We start from the raw sequence: 14860 nt of genomic DNA, 5'->3' as shown, positions 1-14860 counted from the left end.
CACTGTTCTGCCTACCTTCCAAAATCCTACTTTCCCCACTAGGGCTACATTCCCTAAATCCATAAACAGTAAACCTGCATTAAAGATACTTCAAGATTCAAGTCTACTTAAGATTGTTCTTCTACTGTCTCTGCAAGCATCAGAAAGGTAATAATGCTTCCAGGAGACTGAATAAAAGCAAGAGGCAACTAGTACTACAAACATTTCCAAAGTAACACAAAATATATGATAAAGAGAGAAGAACAGTAAATATCATAATTGAAGAAAAATTTAAGACTGGTCTTTTAATTTTGCAGGATCTTTTAATCTCCCTCTTACCCTTTATTTTTAAACCAAAGACTCCAAGAACATTCTAGTTGGAAGCCCTCCAAAAGAAACCGTATTCTCTCATATACTGCTGATAAAAGTATAAATTTTGCTTGAAGTTTTCTAGGGGGCAACATGGCAGTAACAAAAGCTTTTAAAAACTGGCATACCCTCTTCACTAGCAATTCCACTTCAAAGTATTTATCTTCAGAAAATATGAACACATACGAGATTTATCAAGACAATGTTCTTTAAAGCACTTTATTAATGAAAGTTGGAAACCTAAAAATTCAACAGTAGTTTAATAAAATGTGGCACATACGATGGAATATCATGCAGCCATTAAGAGATGTAGAAATATACTTGATACAGCAAGATAGTCATGGTATTGTTGAGTGAAAAAAAGTTACAAAACAGTATGTACACTTTGATCCCATTAAAAAAATCTATAAATGCACAGAAAAGTCTGGAAGGCCATATACTTAAATAACAGTGGTTCTCCCTGGATGATGGAATTTTCAGTGATTTTTCTTACCAAATTTTTCTTCTTTTTGCTAACATGGCTATGACTTGTATTATAAAAAAGCATTAACAATTCTTTAAGAAATGTCCTTTGAAGTAAGAACGAGAGCAGAACTTAGCAATCTAAGAGGCACAGGGATGTACACGTGGTTTCTGATACTGTTTTAACGGTTTGTTTAAGGTGTTTTGACGTTAGTCACCAATTAAAAGGCACTGTGTTAAGTGAAAACGTGGACGGTGGTAGTGCTTAGATTAAGCAATCCATTCCTAGAAACCTTCCACAGCAAACAAGTACTGGCATTCTAAGCAATACTTCCCACTATGTATATCCTTATACCTTCATACCCACTTGTAATATAGCCCAGAAATTTCCCCTACATGGACAGGACAATGTTGTTGGTAACGGTTACAGAAGGCAGAGCGGATTTTTCAAGTGATGTCAGAGAATAGGCCTAAAGGTGAAATGCATGTTCTCTTAGTTCTATTGCAGTGGTTCTCAAGCTTTAGAGTGCAACAGTATTACTCAAATAGCTTTTACAACAGATTGCTGGGCTCCACTCTCAGAGTTTGATTCAGTAGGTCTCTGAAAAGGCTTAAAAATTTGCATTTTTCTTTCATTCAACAAATATTTATTGAGTTCATACTATGTCCTAGGTCTTGTGCTAAGAGTTGGGAATGTAACTGGCATAAAAAGAATTACAGTTTTTATCTCAGGGAACCTACATTCCAGAGTGATAGATATACACTAAAAAATAAATTATAAAAATAACTATAATTACAATGACTACTGCTAGAACACAATTAAGATTAGAAGACTTAGTTTTTGTCTTAAAATATTTAAAAAGCTGTCACATGGAAGACTAATTCTATGAGCCCTTGAAAACAAAAAAGAAGTACAAATGAAGGTAGAAAGTTCTTGAAAATAATAATTAGCATTTTAAACAAGTCTCCAGGAGATGCCAATAGTGTCGGTCCGGGGTCTCACACTTTGCGAATCACTGCTCTATTGAGTAGACTTTTTTTCTTTTTAGTTTTTCCTTGAGACAGAGTCTTACTCTATCGCCCAGGTTGGAGTACAGTGGCACAATCTTGGCTCACTGCAGCCTCTGCCTCTGGGGTTCGAATGATTCTCCTGCTTCAGCCTCCCGAGTAGCTGGAATTACAGGTGCATGCCACCACGCCTGGCTAATTTTTGTATTTTTAGTAGAGACAGGGTTTTCCCATGTTGGCCAGGCTGGTCTCGAACTCTTGACCTCAGGTGATCCAATCGCCTCAGCCTCCAAAGTGCTGGGATTACAGGCATGAACCACTGCACCCAGCCCTGAGTAGACTTTCTAATGAGCATAATATGGGAGAAAAGGCACGGGTGGTTGTGGAACTCCCTCTCCAGCATTTGAGACTCACATGAGGTAAAAGCCACTTCATCTTATCCAGAGGTCCTGAGGTAAAGTTGGCTATAGGCTAAGCTATGAAGCTATCTCTCCATTACGGCACCTCATCGAGGCTTAAAGTGCTATATAGTAGGGCAATATTTCAAAATTTCAGGTGTTTGGGATATAGGGAAGGAATTTTTCCGGAATTCTGTCAGCATGGAGGTGAGTGGGGCCTCTATCGGTAAACAAGTCTGGGTTTTTGCCTTGCCCTCCATTGTCTTCTCTACTCCACAATTTACCACAGAAATGTTTTCCCAACACTAGCTTCCCAGTCTCACTTTGTTCTTTGTTCAGGGGGAGGATACCAAGAGACTACGAAGATGGCTCTACCCCACTGGTGATCCTGGCCTCAGGATTTATTTCCCATGTGACGCAGAGTGAGGAGGCACATTCCCATTTTTGAGACCCGATTTCTTGCAACATGAACTTTTCTGATTAGCACCATAAAAAGTTTTAACACCATGACCTTTTAGGTTAGATTACTTTGAGGAAAAAGGTAGACACAATCCAATCACTTTTTTTTTCCATTTGTAGAAGAGCCTACAATTATTTTAGTTTTTCATTTATATGTGCATGCTTTACATGTCACTATACTTTTAGATTAAGCTCAGTGGCACAGAACTTAAACAATTCTGAATTGCACCATGAATTAATAGGCTTTCCAAGCTTTTTCTTCCACGCCTAAGAAACTTCACAGGCCTTTACTTGAGTAAAAACTAAACTTGACTTTAAGCCAAAACCAAAATAAAACCCAAACAACCAAACCCCATTAAAATAAAAAGCAATAAACCTAAGAACAAGCACATATATTGTGGTGGTTCTGTGGTAGACAAATGTACCAGAAGCCTTTGAAGCTTAACATTATTGAGGGCTTCTGTACATAACTGGGTAATTAAAATCAACTTTCACTTGATGGAAAGCTGAAAGTTCTGAAAAATGATTTATACTGACTGTGGGAAGGTTAAACTTGGGGTCTGATTTAAAGAGGGTGGAGGATAGGACTGAGAGAGAGTAAACAGAGCCCAGATGTAAAAGAGGTATCTCCGGTACACAGCGATGTGCAAGACCTATAGACTTGGTAGGTCAGAGTGCCACAGCGGCTAACAAGGGGAAACTGGTATTTACAGGATGTGTTTACTATGTGCCAAGACTTTTCCCTAAAAAGCACCTGAAATACAAGATAACATTTGCTATTTAATCTTCACAACCACTCTAGGGTGTCATAATTATTGTCGTCATTTTACTGGTAAGGAAAAGGCAGTTACACATCTGAGTTGAAGCTTAAAAAGCACAGTATGTGAGGAAGACTGGATTTGAACCCAGGACCATTTCACTCCATTACCGATATTCTTTCCCCTGTATATTTCCCATAAACCTAATTTACAGTTGCTGTTTAAGTCAACCTGAAGTTTTGGTATGATCTTTCAAAGCCTAAATCTGGACTTATAGAACATAATAGATGGTAATCTAGGCTGCAGAACTTCCTTTCTCAAGGGAGAGAAAATTTCATTTACTTGGTTTTATAGAAAACTGACCAGCTTGAGCAGCTTTTGAGGGTTTAAGAATATGGCAATTCAGAGTGAGTCAAAACATCTTGTACAACTCTAACACTGCTGCAGAAGATTTTGTCTCATGACACAGAAATAAAAGGGTAACAACTACTTTTAAAGTTGAGACTGTGAGTTAAATTGTCAACATGTTTACCAAGCTCTTATTAGGAGCTCTTAACACAAAATTTTAAAATGGTGTTTAAGTGTTCATTTTTTTTAAAGTACCAAAAAGTATCATTTTAATAGCTTAACATTCCCTCAATAAACGAACTATACTTCTGTACTTCATGCTTAAGTTAGAGTAAATTACTTTAGTTGACAGAATGTGCTATGCTGTCTTGGTTACACATCTCTTTATCTGGAACAGTTCTTCCCCAAACCATCTCCCACTTCCAAAATTGGAGTTATGTGACTCCCAAATACAGTACCCTGTATCTTCCCCATCACAACACTAATCCTATTATAGGACAATTGCTTAAGTTTCTGTATCCTTTAATGGTCTTTAAGCTCTGCGGGGGCAAGAATTGTGTGCATATTGTTCAGGATAATATCCCCAGTTGACCAGCACAGTATCTGGTCCTCAACAAATGTTTGTTGAATGAATGAATAAGAACAGAAATGTTACCATGGAAAAAATCTGCCAATTTGCTGATTTATAGCAATGGCCCAAACAGCAATTTTCTAGCTTCCAATGTGTCACTAATAATTTCATTAGTATGTGTTTCATAACCAGAGATCCTCATCAAGATAGCCTGTGTTCATTAATAAGTTTTCAATGTTTTAATAGTAAGCTGAGTGACCCAAAATTTATTTTGTTCGTATACAATTTATAATGTAGTTGCATCATTCCATATTTTTATACAAATTTGTTGTTCAATAAGAACAAATTCTCTTTACTGTACCACAGTATGTTATTAATGGATCCAATCCCGATTATGCATTAAATTGTGCCAGTTGAATAATCTTAAAAACTTTGTTTAATGAAGTAAATTTGTCCTAGACTTTCTAGAACCTTAACAACAAATTTATCTGAGAAATATGGTATTGCTTTTCAAGAACTAGTTGTTCTTAAATTTAAAAGAAACCATTCTGTAGTGTTTAAAAAACCAAACAACTCTCAAAATAACCCATCAAAACATAGTATTGATTATTTGATTTCTGCTGGAAAACCAGGTAAACATAGTATAACTGCGTTTTTGTGTATGAAAGTATTCAGAAAATTCTACTTTTCACAAAAGAGGTTTATATCCTACAGCTCTTTTTAAGACCGAAAGTTTAAAATAAATTTTAATTTTATTCTTTGGCTATTAATTATACCTAATAAATGAGTCACTGATATCAATTCACAATAGATTTATTTTACATAAAAGAAAAAGCTTGCTGTTAATGAAAAATCCAGTAGAAAACAGTTCTGCTTTAAGTTGAGGCTCAAAAGTAGAAGCTGCTTATTAGTGAAACCTCAATAAAAAAAGAATTTTGTAAGAAAACATTCTTGGCATGAAAGCTCTAACATAAATTCTGTAATGAAATATTTACCATGCAACTTTATCGGCAGAAAGGCCGGTTTCTGATGGCTGCTATTTTCAGTCTCTTAACACATTAACATGGAAGATACTTAACCTGCTTTATTTAGAGTTAATTGTATATAAATACAATGTCATGATGGGTAACCTTTCCATAGTCCACCTATTTAATTGAGCAGTTCTAAGTAGGTAATTGGCACCTTGCCCTTCTGGTTTCCCCTTTCCCCCATTAGCCAGTCTGAATCCATTCCAACAACACTGAACACAGTGATCACCTGCAAAATAAAATACTTCTAGTCATTAACTACATTAAAAAATAAACATGTAGAAAAACAATCAGATTTGTATTTAATCTGTTTAAATTATTCACCAAAAGGACTTTAAACATTATCATCAATTGTGCTGAAAAACAAAGGATTTACTTGTTGTTACTATTTTTTTTGAGGCAGGGTCTCATTCTGTTGCCCAGGCTGTAGTGCAATAGCATGATCATAGCTCACTGCAGCCTTGACCTCCCGTGTTCAAACGATCCTCCCACCTTAGCCTCCTGAGTAGCTGGGACTACAGGCGCACACCACCATGCCCAGCTAATTTTTCATATTTTTTATAGAGATGAGGTGTCGCTATGTTGCCCAGGCTGGTGTCGAACTCCTGGCCTCAAGTGATCACCCTGCCTTGGCCTTCCAAAAGTGCTGAGATTACAGGTGTAAGCCACCATGTCTGGCCTAGATAAAGGATTTTATTGGAGGGAGTTTTATACATCTTCAAGTTATTTGGCAGTTAAAAGGTTTAAATATTTCTATGATATTCTATTACATTAAAGAATATTAATTAAAATTTTATGTTAATATAACTATCTGTAATCTATGAAACTGTTTCCAAATAACTAATGAGGAATTTGCATTTTGTATAATATTAGAAGGTATGTCAATTCCTGATATATTTTCCTTCTCATACCCACAATACTCACCTCATCTGCCAGAAGTGATAATTCAGTACTGTTTGCTGCATCATAATCATAGAGAACCCTGGCCTTTCTGCTGCCACTACACTCCTTAAGGTCACTGAGGTTGGAAGGAGAGGTGATTACTAGGCCACTTGTTGAAGCCATGGCGGAAGAACCAATCGCATTTGGTAAAACTGATGGTACAGGTGCCACAGAAGTCTGATTGTTGTTACTAAGATAATTGGATGGAAAACTGTTGAAGAGAAAACAGTGAATTATCTATTTCCAAGTGACTAAAGTTCCTTAATACCACCACTTGGTGGCGCTGTTTACTTTCTACCAAACTTCACATTGGAAAAGATTTACAGATACTACTTTAATGACAGTGTATCTATCTTCCTTTTCCCTCTTGGGCCAATTATACTAGAGACAACTCAGGTGGTATTCAAATATAAATCCTTGAAAGTTTGTTTCAAAACTGTCCTTGTAATATTAACTTAAAATTAATGGCTGTATTTTTTTCCCCAGGAAAAATAGATGGTTTATTATGGTTTATTTTGAAAGCACTGCCCAAAAGCTTCCATTAGAATGTTTTCTTAATTTTTTCTTTATGAATTACTAAATAAAAATATTGATGAAAAACTACTTAAATATTAGATACTACAAGTATGAGGCTTTTTCAACTTGATTCTTTGAGAAATATTTGAATAACTAAACCCTTTTTTCATAAACTGGTCCATTCACATTTTCCTATTCAAATATTTATTGTCATTTATATGTAAATGTTATTTATTTGTATCTACATGTTCAGCATGACTATGAGAAGCAGAAGACATAACGATGAAATGATACTATTCCCTTAAGGACATACACACAGTGAGAAGGCAGACATTCAAATAATATGACTGCTAATTATCTCAATGAAATCGAAGACTCAATGGTAGAATGGGACATATTTTACAAGTTCATTTGTTCTATTTTTTAGAAAAATTTTCTATTGGAAATCACTGATTTTTGTGATTAATGTGCTCATAAATAATTTGAAGATAATTAGAATTTTCAGTTTATTTTAAGGCTAGTTTTCCCAATAATACTAAATAGAAAACAGTAGAAAATAGCTGGTCTGACATCATTCTAATTCAACCATTTCTAAGCTAAAAAATTATCTACGAAAATTCGTTAAGTTTTAATCAATTCATTAAACTACAAAAGTCCCCTTTTCTCTTCATGACCACTATACCATCTGGAAATCATTTCAGGCATCAGCAAAATTCCCTGTATCCTTAACCTCTTCTCTAAACCTTCCCTTCATCCTCCTGTGCTAGTGTTTATCTCCCTTACTCCTCTTTTATCACTGAACTTAGAGGTCAATGGAGGAGTCTTATGTTCTTCATCACTGTTATTTAGACTCTTTTCTGTAAACAATTCTGGCCAATCCTTCAACTTCATGTTATTCGACTACACTACATTATCTTTCCCTCCCACAGTATCATATTTTATCATATTATCATATTTTATCATGTTATCTTTCCTTCCCACATTATATTTTCTCCATCTATTGTATCATTCCCATCACTTAAAGAGATACCCAGTATCTCTTGTTGTGATCACCTAAAGATGCCTCATTCCCCTACTTTCATTTCTAGAAGATTTTAGCACCTGGCTCACTTGACATTGTATCTTAATTCTTGGTGACTTTAGTATCCATATGGACAGTTCTTCAACACTTCAGCCTCTTAGATCCTCGAACTCTTCTATTGACTTTATACCCATTCCCACAGTCACATCTAGATCTTACCAATTCCAGTAACCACAACCCTTCCAATAATAATAGTTTCTACTATCCCATTCTTTGACCATCGCCTTTTTCTTTCAAGTGCTCTCACATCAACAAGCCTACCAGGGTCTATGATCCTACCAACACCTTCATGTCCATAGTTAATTATAATAACCCCTTACATATGCTCTCATTTCTTATGCCTCTCACTTCATTGTACTCATTTGGTAAAAACCTATTTACCTGCTCAGTATCCATGCATCTACTTTAACAGGAGAAACACAGAAAAGCTTTGTTTTACATTCAATTTATGATTAGGAACCTCAAGTGCGTCCACATGCCACCAGGCAATGATACAACATTTCTCTAGTCCATTCACTTTCACTTTCCATTCCCCTGATGACTATTTCATACCCTCTTGCCCATCCTCAAAATTTCACCAGTTCTCCCCATAACCATTACACTCAGCTGATGAGTTTGCTTCCTTTTTTTTCCCAGACGGAGTCTCGCTCTGTTGCCCAGGCTGGAGTGCAGTGGCACGATCTCGGCTCACTGCAACCTCTGTCTCCCAGGTTCAAGCGATTCTCCTGCCTCAGCCTCCTGAGTAGCTGGGATTACAGGCGCCCACCACCACGCCCAGCTAATTTTTGTATCTTTAGTAGAGACGGGGTTTTACCATGTTGGTCAGGCTGGTCTTGAACCCCTGACCTCGTGATCCACCTGCCTTGGTCACCCAAAGTGTTGGGATTACAGGCGTGAGCCACAAAAGAACAATCACGAACTCTTTTTTTTTTTTTTTTGATACAGGAGTTCACTCCTTTTGCCCAGGTGTAGCGCGGTGGTGCAATCTCGGCTCACTGCAACCTCTGCCTCCCGGGCTTAAGCAAAGAATTCTCTTGCCTCAGCTTCTTGAGTAGCTGGGACTACAGGCATGCACCTCCACACCCAGTTAATTTTTGTATTTTTTGTAGAGACAGGGTTTCGCCATATTGCCCAGGCTGATCTCAAACTCCTAAGCTCAAGAGATCCGCCCACCTTGACCTCCCAAAGTGCTGGGATTACAGGCATGAGCCACTGCCCGGCCAGGAAACTCTTTAATGAGCTGTCTATGCTCCTGATGTTAATTCCTCCACATGTGCACAAAATCTCATTCCTTTTTGCCTATCTAGGATATCACTCTACCAATTCTTCCCTTTCCCCTCCCACATTATCATATTTTCTCCATCTACTGTATCATTCCCATCAGCTTACAAACATGTCCTTATTTCTCCTATCTTAAAAAACAAGCAAAAAATTGCTAGACACTCCTTTCTCCTCTGGCTACTGCCTCATTCCTCTGTTCCTCTTTACACCAAAACTTCTTGAAAGATCTACCTAAACTTACAATTCCTCTCCTCCCAGTCTCTTACATTACAAACATTACTTTGTGCCTACTGTTTCACCAAAACCACTCGTCAAGGTTAGCAATGACATTAATGTTCCTAAATCCAATGGTCAATTCCCAGTCCTCCTCTCACTTGACCTATGCAGTGACTGTTCTCTCCCACTTTCACACATGTTGTTCACTTGGCTTCCAGGCCATACTCTTAGTTTCCATTTTACCTCACTGCCTCACTCCTTATCATCCTCCTTGCCTTGTTCCTCAACTCTCCATGCTAGAGTACTTCAGGGCTCAGTCCCTGATCCTCTTCTTTTCTCTATACTTACTTCTTCGAGGGTTTATCTAGTCCCACAGATTTAAATATCTTTGATATGCTGACAACTCTCTAATTTCTCTAATTCACCCCGCCCCCAATCCAAGTCCGACCTGCATATCCTAAAATTGGATACCTCCACTTAAATGTTTAACAGACATCTCAAACTTAACATATTTAAAACTGGGCTTCTAATGTAACTGACATACTTCCCACACCTCCATCCCTGAAATCTTTGCCTCCTCTGGCATTCCCCATTTTAACTAACCACAACTCCCCATTCCTTCAGTTGTTTAGGTCAAAAACTTGCAGACGGGCGCGGTGGCTCATGCCTATAATCCCAGCACTTTGGGAGGTTGAGGCGGGTGGATTGCCTGAGGCCAGGAGTTCAAGACCAGCCTGGCTAACATGGTGAAACCCCTTTTCTACTAAAAATGCAAAAAATTAGCTGGGTATGGTGGCCACACCTGTAATCATAGCTACTTGGGAGGCTGAGTCAGGGGAATCCCTTGAACCCAGGAGGCAGAGGTTGCAGTGAGCCGATATTGCGCCAGTGCACTCCAGCTTGGGCTGGAAGAGTGAAACTCCATCTTAAAAACAAAATGAAATGAAACAAAACAAAACCTTGCAATAATTCTTGACATCTTTGTGTTCAATATACATACATACAGTCTGTCAAGCAAATCCTTCTGACTTTAAAATACAGCCATAGTCACACCTGTAATCCCAGCACATTGGGAGACTGAGGCGGGTGGATCACGAGGTCAGGAGATCGAGACCATCCTGGCTAACACGGTGAAACCCTGTCTCTACCAAAAATACAAAAAATTAGCCGGGTGTGGTGGCGGGTGCCTGTAGTCCCAGGTACTTGGGAGGCTGAGGCAGGAGAATGGTGTGAACCCAGGAGGAGGAGCTTGTAGTGAGCAGAGATTGTGCCATTGCACTCCAGTCTGGGCAACACAGTGAGACTCCGTCTCAAAAAAAAAAACCAAAAAAAAAAAACAAACCACCCACAGGACTTGACCACTTCCATCCTATCTACCACAATTACCCCAATCCAAGCCACTGCCAACTTCTGACTGAATTACTCACTACATTATTGCAGTAAGTTTGAAACAGATCTGTCAGCTTCCACCCAACACCTATCCTCAATGTGGCAGCCAGAATGATTCTGTTAAAGCCTAAAATTATGTCACTCCTCAGCTCAAAATTTCCACAGGCTCCTCATCTCTGAGTAAAGACCAAAGTCAAAGCCCTATATGTTTTGGCTCCACATTTCCTCTATTCGTCTCTAGCCAAGCCCTCCTTGCCGTTCCTTGACCATACCAGCTATGTCACGCTCTCAGGGTTTTTGTACTTGCTGCACCCTCTTCCTGGAGCATCTCTCAGATGCCTGCATGCGTGCTTTCTCACATCTTTCTCTACTCAGACCAAAGTAGCTTCCTGCTATGTTTTTCGGTACACCATTTTCACCTTCTAATATACTATATAATTTATATACATACTGCTTTTCTGCTCTCTTCTGCCTCCATATAGAATGTAGATTCCAGGAAGGCAGGAATTTTGGTTATTTTATTTATATACTATATCCTCCACATCTGGAACAGTGCATTTTAAAAATGAAAAGCAAATGTTTCTCTGATGGATAAAGGGTTTTAATGATAAGAAGAAATAGTTTTAAATATAGCTTTTCCTCTCTAAAATTAACCACCTCTCCTAGTATCCCTTCCTTAGTGAAGTCAGTTCTTCAGCAGAGATTAAATACATACATTTCTGAAAATAAGAAAAAGCTCTACTTATATGAATATGTATATACACATAGCTTTTTTAGTTCTCTAACCATATTTTACTTTCAAATCTACTAGTATGATTTTAGCCTTTGATTAGCCACTGAAGTCTACCTATGTCAATTTTGCAGAGTTAAGATTTAAAAAATGAACTGAAAGGCCACTTTTGCCTTCTAAGAACTTTTATTGATACATTAAAAAATCATACCAATTACTCATTCTACAAAAATTTCAATTAAGCCACTGGAGCGTGATATGTAAAAGCCTTCCAATTGTTAAAAAAACTGCTGATCTTGTGACTAGTACTTCTGCTTTCTCATCTTTAAAATATGGATAATAATAGTACCTACCTCATTTGGTGGTGAGGATTATAAAGTTAATAATACACATGAGGTGTCTGGTAGAGCACCTATGCACAACTTAGGCTCAGCCAAAGTGATTGCTGTTATTCAGTTACTTCTACTACCTGTTGGTACTGTTATTGCAACTATTAACGATACAATCTGGTTCTATTCTTCATAAATAGCTTTTGAATGTGTTAGTGTGGAGCTGGATGATTTGTGAAGTTCTATATTTGAATATTTCCATGTATTATCTTAAAAACTTCCCCCAGTGTCATTGGTCATTAGCAATAATATAATTGAGGGTGGAGAGATAAGCTAGACTTTCTCTTCTAGAACAGTAGCACTGGTTTTACTTTGTATTGCTGGAGCTTATCTCAAAGTGCAGTAATAACGTAATAACTGGATTTTGTTTAAATGGCCGAGTCCTAAGCATAGGGTGGCTTTAAGTAGAATGCAAGTATAAGCAACCCCTATGCTGCACTTCCAGAGTTTCAGGATAAAGTGGAAAAAAGTACTAAGGCTTCTTGGGCTTAAAACAGTTATAATGATGTGAAGATACAATGGTGTTCTGCCTTGAGATATTACCACTAATAAAACCTCAAATATACAGATATGTAAATGCTCCTGTATATCCTATTAAAATAACTAATGACTAGGCTGCAATTCATTTTTGAGGTTCAAAATTGGTTTCAGGGGAGCGCCCAATTTTGTTATAGGCCAAGTTTTGAAGTGTTAATGTGCAGAAACAAACACCAAAGTAACTTTATTTACCTTATCCCCTGAAACGATTTTTTGATATTCTTCCTTCAAATGCTACATTTCGCTCCCCTGTTTTAATGGTTCCTCACTATATAAATTCCAAACTCCTTACAACAACTTACTTATAGGCCATTCATGGTATGACCTTGCTTAACTCCTCTAGATTCATCTACCATTCCATTCTTGAACACTATGCTCCAGCCTGAATGGACTACTGTCAGTTCCCTGAACTTGCCCTACTCTCTCTTTCTTGTGGCTTTTTTATATACATATTCTTCCTTGCTTAGAATATTCATCCCTGTCCCTTTTTTCATCTAGATTATTCCTACCAAGATAACTTCACCTGGGAAACTCTGCTAGATGTACCTCAGTCACAGTTAGATGCCTTCATAATACCAGGCACCTTCTATTTTTCTGCCAACTACATGGCCTGACTACCAATGGCTTGCTTTGTATTTCTACCTAGGCTAAGTATTGCGAGAGCAGAGACCATGTTTGCCCTAAACATTATTTTATTTTCAGTGTCACCTTATAATGTGAGCTCCATAAAGGCAAGCATCTTTGCCTGTTTTGTTTGCTGATATTACCCCAGAATATGTAACAGTGCTTGGCACATGGCAGACAGTCAATAAATATTTGATGAATGAATGACTGAGCTATGTGTTTTACATACTATCATTTTGCTTTTAAAGTATATTATCATACTCAAAATAATCACATCGGTAGATATGAGGTCTTACGAAATATTCTAAAACTTTTCTTTTTTTCAATATAGTAAACAAATGAGTAACGAGTAAGTATAAATTAGTTTATCTTTAAGGGTAACTGTCAATTGAATTGTATCTTCCTCAACCAATAGCAAAAAGTATTAGTAGCAGGAAAAAAGTGAACTTTGAAACACTTTTAACCTTACAGCACTGAAAAGGTATTTACTTTTTTTTTCTCACCCCTGTTAACATGCCTCTGTGCCAGAAGAGCTCAAAATACTCTGTTACCTCAGAAATCTGATAATGACTTTCCTAAAAAAAAAAAAAGAAACTATTTCTAAGAAAGCTAGTAAGAGCCTTTAATTCCTCTAATCTTCGTCCCTACTATTAGTTCATATGCAAAAATTTGAATTTCTCCTCTTTACATGTGAAAAGTAAATTATCACCTTCCCAGTTGTTTCTGGAGGTCTAACATATACTGGTAACACTGTGCGTAGTAAGTCATCTGGGCTTCTACAAAGTCATTCAGACAGCGAAGGTGATGGGCCTGTGAAGGAAAATTATAGTCAGTTCTTATCTCTATAGTCAACTTAAATGGCAAATGCAAGGGGGAGACAGACCACAATATTGTACTGAGGTAGACTCACCAGTATCTAACATTTTACTACAAGGCTTATTAAGATTGGCCTTGGTGAACAGTACACTAGCAAACTCTGCTTAGCCAATAAACACCAACTGTATATTTAATGAGGGTAGGAGAACTAGGTGATAAGATGTAAACAAAAATTTTAAATATTTCTTCGGATATATTGGAAAGTAACAATTTAAATTTCCTTGATGAATGACTGAGAAGTTCAGTTTTTCCTCCCAAAATTGCCTTAGGACTACCAAAGTCTTGTTCCAGATGAATTTTCAATGAATGAATACTCACATGTGTACTGCTGATTCCCTCTAGCAGAAGTCTGGTAATCTCTGCTTGACGATCAAATTCACTTTGAGTTATTCTTAATTCCTGTTCAGACTTAAATAAGAATATAGTTTTAGAATCTCTTCAGAAGACTCAGTCCATCTTATATACATTTATTTTAGACGGTTAAAAAAAAAGTGCCCCAAACCAACCTCAAGTTATAATCTGGCAATTCCCCAATTCTGCTTTGTATCTAAAATGGTTCCCGGGTTTCTAGACCTTAGCTTTTCTGTATTACTTCACCTGGACAACTGATTCCAGTACTTGACTCAAAAGAATCTGTTACACTAAAGCTTAATAATACACTCTTAAGAGCCTAGAAAAACTACTAAGAGAAAGTCAAGATATTTTCATAAATTTTCTAGTGTCAACTTTGCTAAATTTTAATATTTTACAAAATTTTAAGATGACCACTTTTACAAGTATAAAATAATATTGCTGCAAAAAATTCTCAATTATTACTATAGTTTTTACTTTGAAGTGAAAGAGTCTTCAGTCTCAAATGCAAAAGACTTTAAAGTGACGCCATAGGATTTTCACCTTGG

At 37.2% G+C, this 14860-nt stretch overlaps 1 protein-coding gene across 4 annotated transcripts in view; it reads right to left on the bottom strand.

Annotated features, from left to right (window-relative positions):
* Positions 1-553: 553 nt before the first annotated feature.
* The window catches only part of SH3GLB1 (SH3 domain containing GRB2 like, endophilin B1), a 43881-nt gene continuing 29574 nt past the window's right edge, over positions 554-14860 (bottom strand). For all 4 annotated transcript variants that reach the window (XM_025387036.1, XM_025387047.1, XM_025387058.1 and 1 more), the window contains 4 exons: positions 14280-14369; positions 13795-13895; positions 6305-6533; positions 554-5609 (listed from right to left, as the gene is read on the bottom strand). In XM_025387036.1, coding sequence (XP_025242821.1) covers positions 5502-5609; positions 6305-6533; positions 13795-13895; positions 14280-14369 — 528 coding nt within the window. In that variant the 3' untranslated portion in view covers positions 554-5501. The remainder of the gene's footprint in view (positions 5610-6304; positions 6534-13794; positions 13896-14279; positions 14370-14860) is intronic.

This window comes from Theropithecus gelada, chromosome 1, assembly GCF_003255815.1.
Source record: "Theropithecus gelada isolate Dixy chromosome 1, Tgel_1.0, whole genome shotgun sequence".
NCBI classification, from domain to species: Eukaryota; Metazoa; Chordata; class Mammalia; order Primates; family Cercopithecidae; genus Theropithecus; species Theropithecus gelada.
Note: the sequence above shows the minus strand (reverse complement) of the source record. Positions and strands in the feature narration are given on the sequence as shown.